Source organism: Stegostoma tigrinum, chromosome 3 (genome assembly GCF_030684315.1).
Source record: "Stegostoma tigrinum isolate sSteTig4 chromosome 3, sSteTig4.hap1, whole genome shotgun sequence".
Taxonomy (NCBI): domain Eukaryota; kingdom Metazoa; phylum Chordata; class Chondrichthyes; order Orectolobiformes; family Stegostomatidae; genus Stegostoma; species Stegostoma tigrinum.
In genome coordinates, this window is record NC_081356.1 from 30,194,926 (window position 1) to 30,213,821 (window position 18,896).

Below are 18,896 nucleotides of genomic sequence, written 5' to 3' on the forward strand. Positions count from 1 at the left end.
TGCTGCTAACACTGCACCCCTAACCCACACACCACCAAACTGAGTAAATAATTTCTCATAATCTGCCCTCTCAAATATTAGTTTGATCACTTTATAGGCTAACACAATTAAGGGAATTTAAAGTATATTATGTTCCAATATTACTCATGGCTTACTTATTTGCTACGTATTTCATATGACAAGGATTTATAACATATCATCTATCATTACTTTTACCTGAATCAGGAGACAAGAGCAAGGTTACTGCATTACAGTTGCACCTCTCCAAAGCCAGGTGAAATTCCTTGAAAAAGTTTTGTTTGTCAGACCTTTGCAAACAATCAAGCAGTTTCTGTGCTCCAGCTGTGGAACCTTTGCGTTCTGAAATCTGTGCAAAAGATTGAGAATTTCTGTATTTTTGATTTTTGCCTGGTCACTGAGAGTGGATGTTAGAAGAGTCTTGGGGTTGAGGGAGGTTACAGTAATTGGGAGAATCACTATGCAGGTGAGAGGTCTTCTGGGTTTTCTTTTGAAAAAATGTCACTCTATTTCAGCACCTCAACTGGTGACTTTTAAAATCTGCCTGCCAAAATCATTTCATTTAGTTTATTATTGACGGACTTCTTCAACTTCGAGATGTGCACTTTTACATTCTTTAATGTTGAACTTCATTAATCACCTATCCACACTTTTGTCCCCCATCTATATATAACCCTCTAGCAATTTCTCATAGCTATCAAAACTTGTCATATTTTCCACACTAATGTCATTGATAAATTAGCCGAGTTTCTTCAGCATTCTGATTGTGCTGCAGATTATGGAACTGGGAAATAATCAATATTCAATGCTTACAAATTTGCTCCCCAATCTTGTCAATTTAGAACTGCAAGAAAGAAACTTAATCATTTGTAAAATTTGCAAGTGAAAATGAAATGCTATGAGAGCAGTGATGTTGATTACTGAAGTTATAGAAAATTTCACAATTATGGCAGAACTTAGAAATAAAATTCCTGTAAAGCTAAAAATTTATTTAGATCAACACCAAGTATCAAAGATCAGAAAAGCAGCACATACTTATGATCTCTCATGGGTTAATGGTCACGTGGGAATCCACATAGAAACTGCAGAAGTAGAAAATCTGCAGATGCAAGTGATATTTGCTTTGGGGAAGAAACAGAAGGATGGAAACTTAATAAAATGAAAAAGGCAAGTACCAAAATGTGATATCAAGAAAACTGCATGCTTCCACTGGAATACAACTTGATATAGTAAAAGAAATTGCTGAGTTGAACAGCTGAACAATTGAAGCCACTGTAACATTTAAGGAAGCTTCAGTAAGGGGCCATCAGGCAAAGGAATAAGCATTGAAACTGTAGCAGCAGTACAAAGAGAACATGGCTCTTTAAAATGCCCTGAGAAAGGAGAATTGACTTTGAGAGTCATGAAAATTCTTCAAATATTGATAGAAAGTCAGACCATTGAAGGTTCTGAATATTTCATCTTTTAGGGGAGATGCTTCCTTACTCTTCAAATCAAAGAAGTAAACTAATAAAAATATTGAGACACATTTGAGCAAGCCAACCAATGATGGAAGCTGATGTTATCATTTGTATTCCAGAGAAGTTAGCAGAAAGTATTAACTGGAGATATACATGGAGGTTACAAACCAGTCCTATGATACAAAGCTGGATTAGAAAGGGATTTAGCAAGTGGAGACCTTGCAGTTAGAGAGTAGCAAAGAAGTGTTTTTATTGTGGAAAGTGACCTCGCGGTTTCAAAATGTTTGGCTTCACCAAGGAAGATTGAAAAAAAACACAGAAGTAGAAGTAACTGAGATGCTACGGGAGGAACATTATGGATTATCTTGTGACAGGGCTGTGACCAGATATCAGGCCCATAAAATTAGACAGGAAGAAGTGGTGACTACAAAGAAAGGAGCTGGCTTGGAAATTCAGTGATTTGAATTTTTGTAAAATTAAATAAGAATGAAAGTTAAAAAGAGAATGAGGTTGTCGTGTTTGGCCCATTTCCTTCTCTGGAAACGAAACAAACCAATGCTCAATCAAAATAATTATATCATGCACAGAAACTGACTTAGAACCAATACTACAGTGTTAATCCTTGAAATACAAAGACTAAGGAGGGATTAGGGACCACCACAGCTAACATCCAATGAGGAATGGGCAACATAAAAGTAGTTTAAGTAGAAATGAGGCATGATAAAGGCAAGGGGTCACTTATGGAAATGCTGTTCAGGTCCCCATACCAGTGACCACAAGTTGAACAGGGTATCAAGAAATAATGGGAGGTTGTCAAAAGAGTACAGCAATTATCACTGGAGATTTTCAAACTTACATATAGACTAGAAAAATTAGATGGGTAACAGTGACCCAGATAAGGATTTCATTAAACGTTTTTGGGACAGTTTCTTAGACCTGCACTTCATGGAACCAACCAGAGACTAGATGCTAAAAACATATTACTATCTAAGAAATACTTCTTCAGATATTTATAAAAGGTAACAAAAAAGAACCACAGGAAGTGAATCAAGGGAATTCATAGTTGAGTATAAACAGATGGCAGATGAACTGAACAAATATTTTACATCAGTATCCTCTAAAGAGAATAGCTGTGAATCAGGAATTGAAAGTGAGGGAGTTGTAGTGATTGTAATGAGGTCAGCCAGGTGGACCTCATCGAATATGAGCTCCTTGATTGGACCAGATTAACAGCCCCAACCAGGGCACCCTGGCTGACAGATAAAAGCAGGAAGTGTCACATCCTTGCACTTGGAAAGCTGGCTTTGAGGAAGCTGGATCAGTGTCAAGGACATGCCCCATGAAATTAAAGGGTGATTTCATGACAGTCACTGTGGAATTCTTTCAGTGGCAATGAGAGTAAAGCACATCACTCACAACAGTCATCTTTGAGTTGGGGTAAACATTGCTTGCACATGCCATTATTTGGGAAGCTTGACTTGTTTGACCCCACGATTGAAGATTGGGCCCAGTATGTGGAAAGAATGTGCTTTTTCTTCAGGTAAATTACATTAGGGCAGATGAAAAACAATGACTAAATCTCCTATCAGCTAAAAGACTCGCAGCTTTTTCTGTTATTAGGAGCCTGACTTTTCCTGAGGTACTAGATACTCAAGCGTTTCAAGAATTGATGGATTAGTTAAGAAATATTATGACCCAAGCCTTCTCTAATTCTGAGATGCGATCAGTTTTAGTTGGCAATTCAAGAACCGGGGAATCCGGATCGGGATTTTTGACTAGATTAAGATGACTAAAAGAGGCATGTGAATTTGGTTTAGCCCTTAAATAGGTGCTGACAGACAGTTTGCAATGTGGGATTAATGATGTGACCACGTAAAAGTGCCGACAAACTGAAGATAACTGGATTTTGACAGACAGTACACCTGGCTTTGTCATTGGAAAATGTGGCAAGTGTGTGGAGCATATGTGTTGCAGGGTATTCTGATGCAATTGGACACCCTTGGCCAGTCTAACTGAGCTTGGGGAACACCATTTGTGTGCAGGCAATTACATAGCCTCACTCAGGACATAATTTGAACAGACGGACTCTAGGTCAACCCACAGCAAAACCCCAGAACAAAGTCAAGTCTCAGCCAAGTAGTTAAAATTTTCTTACGGAACCAGGATAGCAAGCCGTTGGAATTGCAGTGGAACATGGGCTTGAAACAGCAAAAGAGTCCTACTAGATTTAAACTGAGAAAGAGAACTCCTAGACTGGTATCCAGGAGAGTGCGCACCTTGGAAAGTTCACCTACATCATGCTTAGCAAAATTGCTTAGCAACATTCAAATCGGAAACAATCAAAATAAACTTCTGGTTAAATGGCCACCCGGTTCTAATGGAGACCAATACCAGTGTGGTCATTTCAATGATTGCAGAACCAGTCTGCAACAAAATTTGCTCCAAACTCCAACCCTTAAGGGTGCGCATGACCTCGGCTAGACGGACAACCTATATCGGAGAACCTTTACAGATTTAAGGTACAACTTCGGTTCCGGTCTCTTTTGAGAAGCCACTGGTTCAGTTATCACTGATTGTAAGGCTCGGGCCCAAATTTGACAGGACTAAATTGGTGGTGAAAGATTGACATAGATTGGCTTAACATTTTTCGGTTAGAAAATGGCTGTCTGAGTGAAGTTCTAATTAAATCCAGAAGTTTTTCAGGAATGTCTAGGGACTATCAAAGTAGCCAAGGCCACTTCACATGTTGACCAGGAGACAATCCCACGATTCTGTAGGGCCCACCCAGTGCCATTTGCCTTACGGGTAAAAGCAGAGGCAGAAATCCGGAGACTGGAAGGTGAGGGAATCATCAAACCAATACAGTTTGTGCAATGGGAAGCACCAGTTGTATTGATTGTGAAGCCCAACAGGTCAGTTCGCTTTTGTGAGGATTTTAAACAAATGGTAAACCATGTTTCATAGCTGGATAAATAGCAAATCCCTTGCACAGAAGATTTATATGTGAAACTGGCAGGGGGTGGGGGCAGGGCGGGGGGAAGAGGTGGTCATGAGCCATGCATATTTGCAACTGTGGTTAGATGAGGATTCCCAGATGTATACTACAATTAATATCCTTAAGGATTTGTATCAATATACAACACTGCCATTTGGGGTATTGTCAGCCTGTGCAATTTTTCAGCAGATGACGGAGAACATTTTACAAGGTCAATCCCAGGTCACCATTTATGTAGATGATGTCCTATATACAGGGAAGGCCAATGAGGAAGACTTAGAGAAATTGGACAAAGGCCTTAGACATATCTCCCAGGTGGGTGTATGCATTAGAAAGGAAAAATTTGTGCTCTAGGCATCCCAACTGACCTACTTGGGCTACAGCGTCAACAAGACCAGGTTATACCAGTTGGAAGGTAAAATGAGGGTGATCAAAGGTGCCCCGGGGCTCCCATCTCAGTACCAATCTTTCCTTGGGCTGGTGAAATATTACAGAAAGGTCATACATAAACTGGCCTCCACCCAGGCACTTTTGCAACAACCCTTTGAAACAAAAAAGGGTCAGGCTTGGAAATGGCCGTGTAGCCAAGCCACAGTTTTCAGGCAACTGAAGAAACAGCTATCATCCTTGAAGGTGTTGGCGCACTATGATCCCAAGCGAGATCTGGCATTGACAAGGAATGCTTCCCTGCATGGCACTGGAGTAGAATCAACTCATAGGTGGCCCAATGGAGAGGAGCACCCAATAGCATTTGCATCCCGGACTTTGGCTAATGCAGAGTGTAAATATGCCCTGATAAAGAAAGAAGGTTTGGTGGTCATATTTGGAGTCAGGATGTAAATCTGTAATAATAATAGACCATAAACCCCTGCCAGGTCTATTTAAAGCGGGCAAGACAGTGCCACCCATAGCTTCAGGCCAAATTCGTAGGTGGGGTCTAATACTAAGTGCGTGTAATTACAAGTTGGAGGCAGAGTAGCAAACGTGGATGCATTGTGCTGCCTCCCATTGGCAGATACACCACTGGATGGTCCCACCACTGGAAGAGTCCATTACGGTTTTAAATTTTCTGGACACACCTCCAGTCACAGCTGACCATATCAGACTTTGGACACCGAAAGATCGGGTCCTGGCTAAACTGAAACAGTTGGTGGTAAGAGGGGAAGTCAAAGGACTGTCACAATCAGAACTGCAACATTATTGGACCCAGACAGACCATATCACGGTCAAGGACAGCATATTATTATGCGTAGGAAGGATGACTGTCCTAACCAAAGGTGACTGCCAGATACTGACTTAACTCCACTCCCAGGTCATCCAGTGTTCTTCAAGATGTTGGTTACAAGTTATGTCTGGTGGCCAACACTGGATGCAGACATAATCATGTGGGTTGGGCACTGCCCAGAATGCCAACAAGGACAAAAATTACCGACAGCTGCTCCCCCACTTTCATGGGAATTGCCGGGTAAACCTTGCACTCAGTTACATATTGGTTATGTAGGTCCTTTCATGGTCTCATGTTCTTAGTCATTGTGAATGCCCACTCAAAGTGGCTGGGCATGCTTAGTGTTCAGTCGTCATGCATGGGGATGATGACAGAAATCTTTTGCAATGCATGGGCTCCAGCAAGTGCTGGTCTTCATTTACCAGCAAGGAATTTGTGTATTTCCTAAAGTCGAATGGCATTCAACATATTAGAACAGCTCCATACCATCCATCATCCAATGGTCTAGCAGAAAAGCAGTCAAAACTTTGAAGGCAAGCTTAAAGAAACAGACTGCAGCTTCATTAAGTACCAAACTGTCCTGGCACCTATTTGATTATAGGACCACCTTTCATGCAATGCAGGGATAGTTCCAGCAGAGTTGCTAATGGGGAAAATACTCTGTATCAGGTTCAACCTGATCTTCCTGGACCTGGGGGTGGAGAGGGTGAAATGGCATCAGGAATGCCAATGTTGGACAGAAGACGTATCTAAGAGAGACAGTTTACTTCAGGGGACAAAATTTGGTGTAGGAACCATGGGAATGGCTCTGTATGGGTAAGAGGCATGGTTGATGTGAGGTCAGGTCCAGTGACATGTAAAGTTTGGATAGGTGCAATGGTCCTGAACACATACATGAACATAATGAAATCTGAACACAGGGCGGGCAAAAAAACCTGCCTGGCTCCTCAGCACAGTCAGAAAGGCTAGTCGAACCTATGGGCTCTCCCTCTCTGTCAAGCATTGAGGAGTCCTCAGAATCTGAGATGGAGATGACAGATTACATTGTCTTAACATCTTTGCCGCCTGAAGAAAATGAATTTCTGCCAAGACACTCTGGGCACAAGAGCTACTGAGCATTACACACCACCCATATCCAAGGCAGTGTCAGAGGAACCTGACCTGGTCCTAAAACCCCCCAGAAGGAGCTACAAAAATATAAAAAAAGGTCTATGTCCGTAGATTAAGATGGGGAAGGATGTAGTAATTGTAACGAGGTCAGCTAGGTGGACTTCATACAGTATGAGTTCCCTGATTGAGGCTGTTAGTCTGTTCAAAGCAGGGAGACCTGGCTGACAGATAAAAACAGGAGAGTCAGAGGCTCTGTTCACTCTGAAAGCTGGCTATGAGGGAGCTGGTTCAGTGTCAAGGATTTTTCACAAGTAAATACAGGGCGACTTGGTGATGGAACACCAGCCTCTATGGAGTTAATTCAGGAGGAACTCATGGAAATATAATTATCAGGGAAGTCGTTCATTTTAAATTGTTTGAACTGAATTGACAAGTCCTAAGGTCTTGATGAATTTCACCTTATAGCCTCACAAGTACCCAGTGTGATAGTTGATGCATTTGTTTTAATTTTTAAAAACTCATTAGGTTCGGGAAAGGTTCCTTTAGATTGCAAAATAGCTAATGTAATTACTTTATTCGGAAAGGGAAGGAAGGCAAAAAGTAAGAAACTACAGGCCAGTTAGTCTAACATCTGCTTAAGGAAAATGTTAGAAACCATGATTGAAAATGCTGTAATACAAACATTCGTGAAAAAATATCACCCATTCCTACCTTCTGTTCCTGTTAACTAGCCAATCTTCTATCTATGCCAAAATGTTACCCCCAACAATATCAGTTTTCTTTTCCACTTGGTTAGCATTTTGATTTGATACGTAATCAGACAGAGATAATGTGTTTCTGTCAAAGGGAAGAGTTTCAGGGACAGTAGGAACTGCAGATGCTGGAGAATCTGAGATAACAAGGTGAAGAGCTAGATGAACACAGCAGGCCAAGCAGCATCACAGGAGCAGGAAAGCTGATGTTTCGGGCCTAGACCATTCTTCAGAAATTCCTTCATTTCTGAAGAAGGGTCTAAGCCCGAAACATCAGCTTTCCTGCTCCTCTAATGCAGCTTGGCCTGCTGTGTTCATCCAGCTTTACACCTTGTTATCTCTGTCCAAGGGAAATTGTGTTCAACTAATTTACTGGAGTTTTTGGGATAGGTAACTTGTGCTATTAGATAAAGGGGAACGAGCAGATGTACTTAAACTTTCAGAAGTCATTTGAAAAGGCGCTGCATCAAAAGGTGACTGTGGAAAATAAAAGTTCATTTTGTTGGGATAACAGGAAGCAGAAAGTAGGAATAGATGGGTGTTATTCAAGCTGGCAGATGGTGTGCCATTGGTGACAGTGCTGGGCCTAAACTCCTTATAACCAGAAATGATTTGCATGAGAAAACTGAAGATATGGCAGCTAAATTTGCTAATGACACAAAGGATAAATAGGAGAGTGATTTGTGAAGAGGACATAAGGAACCTACAAAGGGATATATATAGGATATGTGAAAGGCCAAATATCTAGCAAATCAAGTACAATATGAGTTCGTGTGAAACTGTCCGTTTTAGCAGAAAGACTGAAAAAGAAGCATATTACCTGAATGCAGAACTCTGAGATGTACAGACATCCTGATGATCTACTGCATGAGTCACAGAAGGTAAGTATAAAGGCATAGCAAGTAATGAGGAAAGCTAACAGAATTTTATGTCTTATTTCGAGGGAAAATTAAAGAAAAAATGGGAATGTCAAGCTTTAGTTGTACAGAGCACTGGTGATACCGCATCTAGAGTCCTTTTTGCAGTACTGGTCACCATACTTACAAAGGACATGTAATGTGTTGGAAGCAGTTTACAGAAGGTTTGCTAGACTAATACCTGGAATGAGTGGATTGCCTCATGAGGAAAGGCTGGACAGCCTGGGTCTGTATCCTCTGGAGTTTAAAACATTCAAAAGTGACTTAATTGAAACGCAAGATCTTGAGGGGACTTCACTAAGTGGATGTTGAAAGGATGTTTTCCCTCATGGCAGAATCTAGAACAAGGGGGTCATTGTTTAAAAGTAAGGGATTGCCCATTTAAGACAGAGATGAGTAATTTGTTTTTCGGAGGGTTTTGAATTTCTTCCTCAAAAGGCAATGTATGCAGAATCTTTAAATATTTTTGGTCAGAGGTAGATAGATTCTTGATTACCAAGGGAATGAAAGATTATCAGAGATGTGCAGGAATGTATAGTTGAAGTTAAAATCAGATTAGCCATGATTTTATTGAATGACAGAGCAAATTCGAAAGGAATGAGTGGCCTACTTTTGTTCCTTGTTCGTACATTTGTATGACTAGACTAAAAATGTTGTCTTCAGCTATTTACAACATTTATGCACGAATGTATGATCTATAAAACAACACGTCATTATCCATCTATTCACTCAATCCACAGAAATTAGCTTATGTTGGAATAGATTAAGTTCCTAATGTACAATAACATTATTGAACCAACATTATAGTTAGGATAATAAAATGTGAGGCTGGATGAACACAGCAGGCCAAGCAGCATCTCAGGAGCACAAAAGCTGACGTTTCGGGCCTAGACCCTTCATCAGAGAGGGGGATGGGGGGAGGGAACTGGAATAAATAGGGAGAGAGGGGGAGGCTTCTTTACTCTCCATCTTCGGTCCGCCTCCCCCTCTCTCCCTATTTATTCCAGTTCCCTCCCCCCATCCCCCTCTCTGATGAAGGGTCTAGGCCCGAAACGTCAGCTTTTGTGCTCCTGAGATGCTGCTTGGCCTGCTGTGTTCATCCAGCCTCACATTTTATTATCTTGGAATCTCCAGCATCTGCAGTTCCCATTATCTCTGATACTATTATAGTTAGGACTCACTTATCTTAATGGTACCAAAATCAAATGGTCAAAAAGATTTTGTATTGAGTATTGCAAAGTCAATGCAGTAACAAAAGCAGACCCATGGTTTCAAGATTAGAAAACCGTATTGAAAAAAATTGGGATATGACAATTGACTTGATAAAAGGTTATTGGCAGTTCCACTGACTAGTACAGCTGGAGAAATATAACCTTTCATAACATCAGATGTACCTTATCAATAATCAAAAAAATGCTGTTTGGAATGAAAAATACATCAATAACATTCGAATAAAGTCATTGAGCATTTATGTAACTACACAGTTTATGTCAATGATTTGATTGTATTCAGGCAAAACTAGGAAAAATATTTGTTACAGAAAATCTGCAGCCTCGCATAACTATGTTTCAGTGAATCATGTTAACCAAAGAAAAAATACAACCTGTAAAGGCCTTATTTCAACCTTGTCCAGTAATCATCTGCTGGGAACATAACGAGACCATCAACAATAGTCGAAGAGAAATTAAAGGCAAATTACATGTACAGAACCTCAAATTTGGACATCCTAAAACCAGATTGACACTTTGCAAGGAAACTCTCAACAATTACAACATGTACTTAATTTGCACCGTATTAAATAAAATCCCATCGGGTACCAGCTTTTTGCAGCTGTCCTAAACTGTACTTTCTGTGATCCAACTCATTTATGGAATAGCAGATCAGAATTTCACTGAAAATATGGAATTTATTTATCCAAGGCCCATGAAAATCTGAAGACCAGCAAGGTCTTGGCCCCAAGGTTGGATTTCACACCTATGTTGACGCCTCTGGTGACTGTCTGGAGTTTGCACGTTCTCCCTGTGTCTGTGAAAGCTTTCTCTGGTTTCTTCCCACAGTCCAAAGATGTGTAGGTTAGGTGGATTTGCCATGGGAAATGTGGGGTTACAGGATAGGATAGGGCAATGGTTCTGGGTGGGATGGTCTTCAGAGTGTAGATGTGGATTCGATGGGCCGAATGGCCTGCGTCCACACTCTAGGGATTCTATGATTCTATGATCTAGTGATAAAATTGGTTGAGCAGAAGAACTGAGTGACTTATTTATGAGCGATTTTTATGATGGGACAAAATGCCACCTATTCAAATATACCACCATAGCACTGTCAGGAGTCTGATCAATGCATGTTGTCATGTCAGAGTGAATAAAAGCTTTGGCGACTGGATTCAATGCAGGTAAATAAATATGGCCTAAAAAGGACACAACAGGGTACTTTCTAAATGGTGAACAGGTAGAAACAATGGGCTTTCAAAGAGATTGGTGGGCTGGGGAACACATTATTATCATATATACCCATCGAAATATTTTAAAGAAAAAAGATCCCAATGGAATGCAGACCATTATACCTGGAGAAATGGTACACATGGGACCAGAAATCATGTTTCAGCTATAAAGAGCTGCTGTTAGACCAAACCTGGAGTCTTGTGGGTGGTTTTGTGTATCACCATTTAGGATAAATATGTTGGCCTTTGCATAGCTAAGTCTTGGCAGGTTAGATTTCCTGAATGAATGGTGAAACTGGCTCAAGGGTTCAAATAGCCTGCCACAATTCCTATGTTAACATAGCATAAACATCCTAAGATTCTTCATATCAAGAAAATTTGAGCGAGAAGAGCAAAATGATACTCAGAGATATGGGTTTCAAGGACCATTTTAAAGGAGATTGGGGGAGAGTCCAGCAGGTGCAGGGAGTTAATTCCAGAGCTTGGGGCCTAGGTAGCTAAAGGCTTACTGCTAACAATGGAGGGATTTTAAAATAAGGATGTGTAAGAATTGCCTCATTCAAAATATTCAAAGCAAATAAAGAAGGACAATTTTCAAATTACGTTCTGTTTTTTGATTCGCTATTGCCTGCCACAATCTCCAGAAGATTGTTATTAATCCCTGGAGACTCCAGAAAAATCCTGGAGAGTTGGTAGCACAGCCACTTCCCCACATCCCTCAGAACTTCAGACATACCTGTTCAATTTCTTCACATTCTCTGGGTCGGAGACACGTTGGCATAAAACGAATAACTTCACATGGTTTTATATTAGAAACAATCGATGGCAAGATGCGGTCCAGTAGTTTTTTAGGCTCCTCCAGTTTTGCAATTTCAGTGAAGTCAGCATTTTCAATGGCTTGCTGTAATCCAGTGTAACCTGCAAACAGAATACACAGAACATTAACATGAAATATTTTATACTTCTTAAATTTCAAAATGTAATGCTAACTTTCTGGTGTGGTATATTCAGGAAGATTTCACCAAAATGAATTTTAAAATTAATTCATGGGATGAGGGCGTCGCCAGCTTGCCAACATTTAATGCACACCCTTACTTGTCCAGAGAGCAATTAAGGGTCAACAACATTGCAGTGGATCTCGTGTCACACGTAGGCCAGATCAGTCAAGGATGGCAGTTTCCCTCCCTAAAGGACATTAGTGAACCAGAGTTTTTTTCCCCGACAACTGACAATGGAGCTGTGGTCATCATTAGATGTTAATTCCGGATTTTTTTATTGAATTCAAATTCTACTATCAGCCGTGGTGGGATTTGAACCCATGCCACCTCTAGATTAACAGTCCAGTGATAATACCACTAGACCATCACCTCCCCATCTTGCCTCCAACTGCCTCCTCATATAAAAAGCCTTCTACCAACCCTAAACTCCAATATTTTACTAACTATATTAAGTGTGTTTTATAGAGATATGTTGATGTTATACCAGAGTGAACAAAAGTGTGATCTGGTGCTCAAATTCTTTTATTTGATCATAAGTCAAAAGGATACTACTGAGAAAGAGTATGTGCTCATCTGCCTATCATTTGTTTTACCTCAGGTTACTGCCCCTCATCTCATTTAGTTCAAGGAAAAAAAACTTGGGATAAGTAACAGGAGCAAGAAAAGGTATTTCAGCCTTTCAAGCCTTCTCTGTCACTCAAAAGATCATCTACCTTCTAAGATCTTCTACCTCAGACCAATAATCCTAGCTTATCTCTACATTGCTCAATTTCTTCGCAATCCCAATGTCTTCCAACCCAAATCCTGGTCGATAATGGCTCTGTATTGCTCCAAATTATGTCACTTATTCAGCAAAAGAAACAAAAAACTTCTCAATAAAAGCTTGAAGCTTCCACTAGTTTTATGCTTTTTGTTTGAATTCGTTAGCACTTCTTTATGACAGTGGTCTCTCTGTGGCCTTTGCATGACCTAGTATTGAATCCACAAAGGGCATATAATGCTTTTGTGCCCTAGCTGATGAAACAGTTTGCTCATTAAGTGTTGCAAATTTTCCATTCTTTGATGAGCATTTTGTAAACCCCTCACAATGAATTTTGAGGCATTGATAAACTAGTAACATGTTAATGGTGCACTTTCCAAGAATCTTACTTACCTAAATAGTGACAATACACAATGGAAAACAACTTTTGTTGAGAACATAACCTAAAGAAGGAGGAGGTAAGTAATTTTCCGCAAAATTCACTCACTCACCTGCTTCTTGTAGTTCATCTAAAAATGCTCGATACCATCCTTGTTCTTCCAATTTAAGCAGACACTCAAGAAAGAGTTCTGCAGATTTTATGACTGATTTTTCTTCCAACGACAAAATCTGCTCAGTATCAACTGGGGAGAGAGAACATTGTAAGTCATGTACCAAACTGAAAAGAGTTGCCAACTTGAGCACCAAGCATGAAACAATATGAAATGAACAAACTAGGAAGTAAAAGGTCAAATGTACACAGGTTTCTGTCTTTAGTTCGACATACTCTTGGAGCTTGCATGATTACATCCCATCTCTCCTATATATCTCTGGCCACCTGACACTCCCATTGCTCACCGAATATGTTAATCACCATAGTGCCCTGCATTCCAACAGCAGACAGAGCCATCAACCTGTTAGGTAATCCTAAACACACAATATTTTCCTTTCCTCAATGTCCAGTATTTTGCTAATTTGTGAAAGTATTCAAGGAAATCTATTCAAGGAAATTTAAGCACAGTTTTTGTTTTAAATGCCCCTTTAAATTCTTGGAGAATCCAGGCAAATCCTGGTGATCTCTGCTGAAGCATAGGAACCTATTGAGGGCAAAGAAAGATTGCACTAAGGGCAACATCTTCAGCTGGACTCAAGTAAAATGAACTCGGGAGCCAAAACTTACCAGTGAGGTCTTATGGGTGCCATGAGTAGCGTCCTTTACCTCAGAAGTAGATGCTGTGGGTTCAAGTACCACTCTGGGCTTGGTAGTCATGGAAGATGTTCATAATGTGTCCTAACAGGTTGATCATCAACCTACAAATCCTTCTAATATGACAGATAGGGGAGTCTCCTAGTCAGCTAGAACCTTGTGGTAGCTGCAGTACGACAATGTCCCCAAGCAAGAAGACTCCAGGTGCAGTTTCTTGCTACTGGTTATAGTCCATGGCAGACTCTTTGAAAGACTCCCAATCATCATCAAAACCGACCAATTCAACCCAGCTTTCTTGGCAATTGATTATTTTGCTACAGAAATAGAAATTGCTGGAAAAGCTCAGCAGGTCTGGCAGCATCTGTGGAGAGAAATCAGAGTTAACGATTAGGGTTGAGTGACCCTTGCTCAGAATGGGTTTAAGGGTCTGATTTATAGTATCCACAGTTCTTTTGGTTTTGATTAGGTTGTTAGGCCATTTCAGAGGACAGTCTGAGAGTCAATCAGATTTCTGTGGATCTGCAGTGACCTATAGAATAGATTGGGTAAATATGGCACATTTCCTTTCTTGAAAGGATATCTGTAAGCAGGTTTGGCAACAATCCAGTAGTTTATTGACGGCAATTATTGATACTGACTTTTTATTCCAGATTTGCATTGAGTTTTAACTAACTGGCTGCAAGTGGATGGAAGTTTCACTCCTGTCTCTGGATTACCACTCCACTACATGACATGCTGTGTTTATTAATCTGGAAGTAGTTAGAGATTAGATTTTAATCAAGGACTAAGATAGGGAAAGAATAAGGGAGTGTGCCAGTGGAGTAATTTGAAAAGGCAATGATAGGGAAGAGGACAGATCTTCTTTCACTTTGTTAATTTTTCCTCCTCCTCAATTTAAATCATAACAGATTGACTACAAATGGATAATATACAGAAATATATGATCATAAATCTGGTGATCTACTACACAAGCAGAAAATACTGCAAACACATATTCTACACTGGTGACTTCTCATCAGGACCTAAAGTATCAGCTCAACTTCTTTCTCTGTAGATGCAGCCTGACTTGTTGAGTGTTCACAGCATTTTGTGTTTACATAAAAGATTAGCAGATTATCTCCAGATATCTCCGGGTGCTGGAAATCTGAAATATCAGCAGAAAGTGCACGAACACTCAACAGGTCAGGCTGCATCTACAGAGAAAGAAACAGAGCTGATGTTTTAGGTCCTGACGAGACGTCATCAATCAATTTCTCCTTAAATATCAACAAAACAAAGGAGCAGGTCATTGATTTCAGGGAGCAGAGTGGCAAATAAGTCCCTATGGGCGGTACGGTGGCTCAGTGGTTAGCACTGCAGGCTCACAGCACTAGGGACCCAGGTTCGATTCCCACCTCGGGCGACTGTCTGTGTGGAGTTTGCACCTTCTCCCCGTGTCTGTGTGGGTTTCCTCTTGGTGCTCTGATTTCCTCCCACAGTCCAAAGATGTGCAGGTTAGATGGATTGGCCATGCTAAATTGCCTGTAGTGTTCAGGGGAGCATGAGTTATAGGGGGATGGGTCTGAGTGGGATGCTTCAAGGAGCGGTGCGGACATGTTGGGCCGAAGAGCCTGTTTCCACACTGTACGGAATCTAATCTATATCAATGGTGCTGAGGTGGGGATGGATGAGAAATTCAAATTCCTAGGAATAGATATCACCAATGACCTGTCCTGGTCCATCTACATTGGCACTACAGGTCAATTAGCAAGAAAGCAAGCCAACACCTCTATTTCCTCAGAAGTTTAAGGAAACTCGGCATGTCCACAATGACTCTTTCCAATTTTTATGGACACACCATAGGAAGCATCCTATCCAGATGCACCACAGCTTGGTAGACCAACTGCTTTGTCCAAGACCGCAAGAAATAATGGAGTTGTGAATGAAGCCCTGCCCACCATAAAAAACCAGCCTTCCTTCCATTGACTCCATCTATACTTCCTGCGGACACGGGAAAGCTGCCAACATACTCAAAGACCCCTCCATGCCTGGTTATACTCTCTTACAGTCTCCTCTATCACGGAGAAGATACAAAAGTTTGCAAACACGTTTCAATAGATCTAAGAGCACCTTCTTCCTCACTGATATCAGACTCATGAATGGACATGTCATATATAGGAGTTGATCTTTCTCTGCACATTCTCTGTAGCTGTACACTATATTCTGTGTTGCATTCTATTGCCCTGATGTACTTGTGTATGGTATGATTTGCCCATATAACGCACAAGTCAATACTTGTCACTATATTTCAGTAAATGTGACAATAATCAAATCCAATCAACCTGGAATATGTGTTTCAGGATCTTTTGCTTATATTTCAGATATAATCTTCGAAGGGTCACCCAATCCCAAACATTAACTCTGATTTCTCTCCACGGATGCTGTTAAACCTGCTGAGCTTTTCCAGCAATTTCTATTTTTGTCTCTGATTTACAGCATCTGCAGTTCTTTCAGCGGTCTAGAGGAGTGATAAATGGGAATAGTTTCACTAACAGCTGCTGTCTGAGAAAAAGAGAAAAATGAATGTGATCTGCAATTGTTGAATTTGATGTTGCGGCTGGAAAACAGCAAAGTGACCAATAAAAAGTTTAGGTACTTTTAATTGAGCTCCACTGTAGCAGCATTAAAAGCTCAAGATTAGAAATTGGAGTGAAAGTGGTGTAAAGAATTAAAATTGCAAATAGTTGACAGTTCAGGATCATAGGTGCCAAAGAAGAATCATATCGGACTTGAACTGTTAATTCTGTTTCTTTCTGTAAATGGTAATAGACCTGTTGACTATTCACAGCTGTTAATCTCTCATCATTGAGTCTACAACAGACCCAGCATCATAGGAACAGGAAAGCTGACGTTTCGGGTCTTGACTCTTCCTCGGAAAATCAAGGCTCGAAACATCAGCCTTCCTGCTCCTCTAATGATAGAAAAGACCCAGTAGCAGAAAGCTTTGGAAACATCTTTCCAAGCTCAAATTATGTAGGGCCACTGCTCTCGAAAGGGTTTTTGAATCAAAAAAATGATTTACGTCACATACCAGGTGAGGCATCAACAAAAGTAAGTTGTGTTAATTTCATTGATCAGAGAACACAGAATCTAAATGCTGGTTCTCTTGGGTACAGTGGAGTGCTCCTTCCTCTGGACTAGAAGGTCTGTGTTCAAGTCCCGTCTGCTCTAGAGGCACGCCACACATATAACACATCTGCCGAGTTTCCTTGTTAATTAAAAACAAAATTCAGAATCTAAAAACATTACCTAACAGCCTCTTTGGGCTTTCTGCAAAAACAACGAAGCTGCAAAAGACCCTTCTGCTAGAGTCTCATCAAAGCAAATTGCAAGTCCTCTCACTACCTCTCTGTCAGTGATTTTTTTTGCATTCAAGCAGCTAGCTGGGTACACCATGGCGAGTCATACCCCTGAATCTCAGCCCTGCACGCATGGAATACTGAGCGAAGACCCATCAGCCCTGACCAGTGGGATTCACTGTAGGATGTCACCTTGGCACATAAACTGAACGACTGGGAGTGGCAACTGATCTTCTGAAACACCAGCCTGGGTGCAGTTTCTGTGACAGCCACACATATTTATTGAAACGGCCCAGCAGAGTCATGGTGAGCATCTCTTTACATTCAGTCGCAGCATCCATTCCAACACAATTTCTTTGATTTTGGGGAGTTTTCGTTTCGCTAGCTAGGGGTGGAACCCAGGGAGATAAACAGACCCACACTGTCCAGTTTATGCCATCCATGATGATTAAATTCGGAGGAAAATCAGGATGGGCAGGGTTTAAAAAAACTTCAGTTACTGGACGGGCAGATATGATTAATATCGCACCAGCGAAAACAAAATCATGCAACAGCCATTATTTAGAGGTAAACTGTTATAACCTTACATACCTGGAGAAAAAAAAGTCGTGAGGAATCCGTGAATGTATGTAGGGCGAAGGATACTAGTGATGTAACGTCGCCATAATTTTAAGTTTTCTTTGTGGAGGTCGGTCATTTTAAATCTTTTTAATCTCGACTGTTGTATGTGCAGTGTTATGGAATCCTCTTCCGCCTACACGACTTCCATGCAACTAAATATCAGCTGGCGACTCCGCCCACACTGTGTAATTTCCAGGAAATCATATGCCACTCGATCTGCAAGAGAAACAGGAACAACATTTATTAACCATGAGTTTTTTTTCTCCTTTGGTTAGTAAGAAATCCAGTCGTGAATCTCCACGGATTTCTGTGTCGGAATCACAGACAAAAGAATCATCCCCAGAAATTTGTTCCCCCCTCTCTATCTCTGTCAGTATCGGTTTCGATTTCTTCCTCCATTCTTTCATTTTCGGAAGGTGATATTTCCATGTGTTTTGCTTACATCTGCAGTAACTTCCCCCTTCCAGATCTGTTGTTAGAACACCAGAAAGTAAGAAAGGCTAAATCCAGTATGCCTGTTGATCCATCGGCCCCGTCCAAGTATTGTTTTTGCTTCTGCTTCTGCTACTCGGGCCCTAATGCCTGCCAATTCCAATCCGGTCATGGACCACCAACACCGGATCCCTGACCGGCAACAATCCAATTTTTAACAAGTTTTCGAATCTTTCTTTGTTTCTGTCCCGCCCTGTACTTTCCCGCAGCCCTGCAGTCCTCAGATCTCTAACTCTCACCTCCACTGCTGTCCTGATTTTAAACTCTCCGCCACGATTTCACAAAATTTAGAACTCCATTGCTAAACTGCCCTGCCACTCTTTGACCAGGCTTTTGATCATCAAACCTTATGTGACTTGGTGTCATTTTTTCTCTGCTAATGAATATATGAAACACTTTGGGACATGTTACTAGATTTAAGAACATCATTTGAATGCAAAGTGCCATTTCTTGATTTTCTATTCATCACAACGTTTGTCTGCATCACTTGCTAATACCACTGACTACTCTCCCACCCAAGTAACTCCCAGCTTATGCTCTGCAAAATGCAACCCAGTTTAACTGTTAATTTGGAGTTGAGAATC

General features: G+C 40.8%; 1 protein-coding gene across 2 annotated transcripts in view; it reads right to left on the reverse strand.

Annotated features, from left to right (window-relative positions):
- The window catches only part of rigi (RNA sensor RIG-I), a 61,736-nt gene extending 43,599 nt beyond the window's left edge, over positions 1 to 18,137 (reverse strand). The window contains exons 1-4 of one of the 2 annotated variants that reach the window (XR_007247100.2): positions 17,791 to 18,137; positions 13,167 to 13,298; positions 11,654 to 11,835; positions 217 to 367 (exon numbers count right to left, since the gene is read on the reverse strand). Coding sequence is in view for 1 of the 2 variants with exons in the window: in XM_048526418.2 (XP_048382375.2) it covers positions 217 to 367; positions 11,654 to 11,835; positions 13,167 to 13,298; positions 17,791 to 17,896 (571 nt within the window). In the remaining variant the exon portion in view is untranslated. The remainder of the gene's footprint in view (positions 1 to 216; positions 368 to 11,653; positions 11,836 to 13,166; positions 13,299 to 17,790) is intronic. The other variant, XM_048526418.2, reaches the window with a different exon arrangement.
- Positions 18,138 to 18,896: the final 759 nt, after the last annotated feature.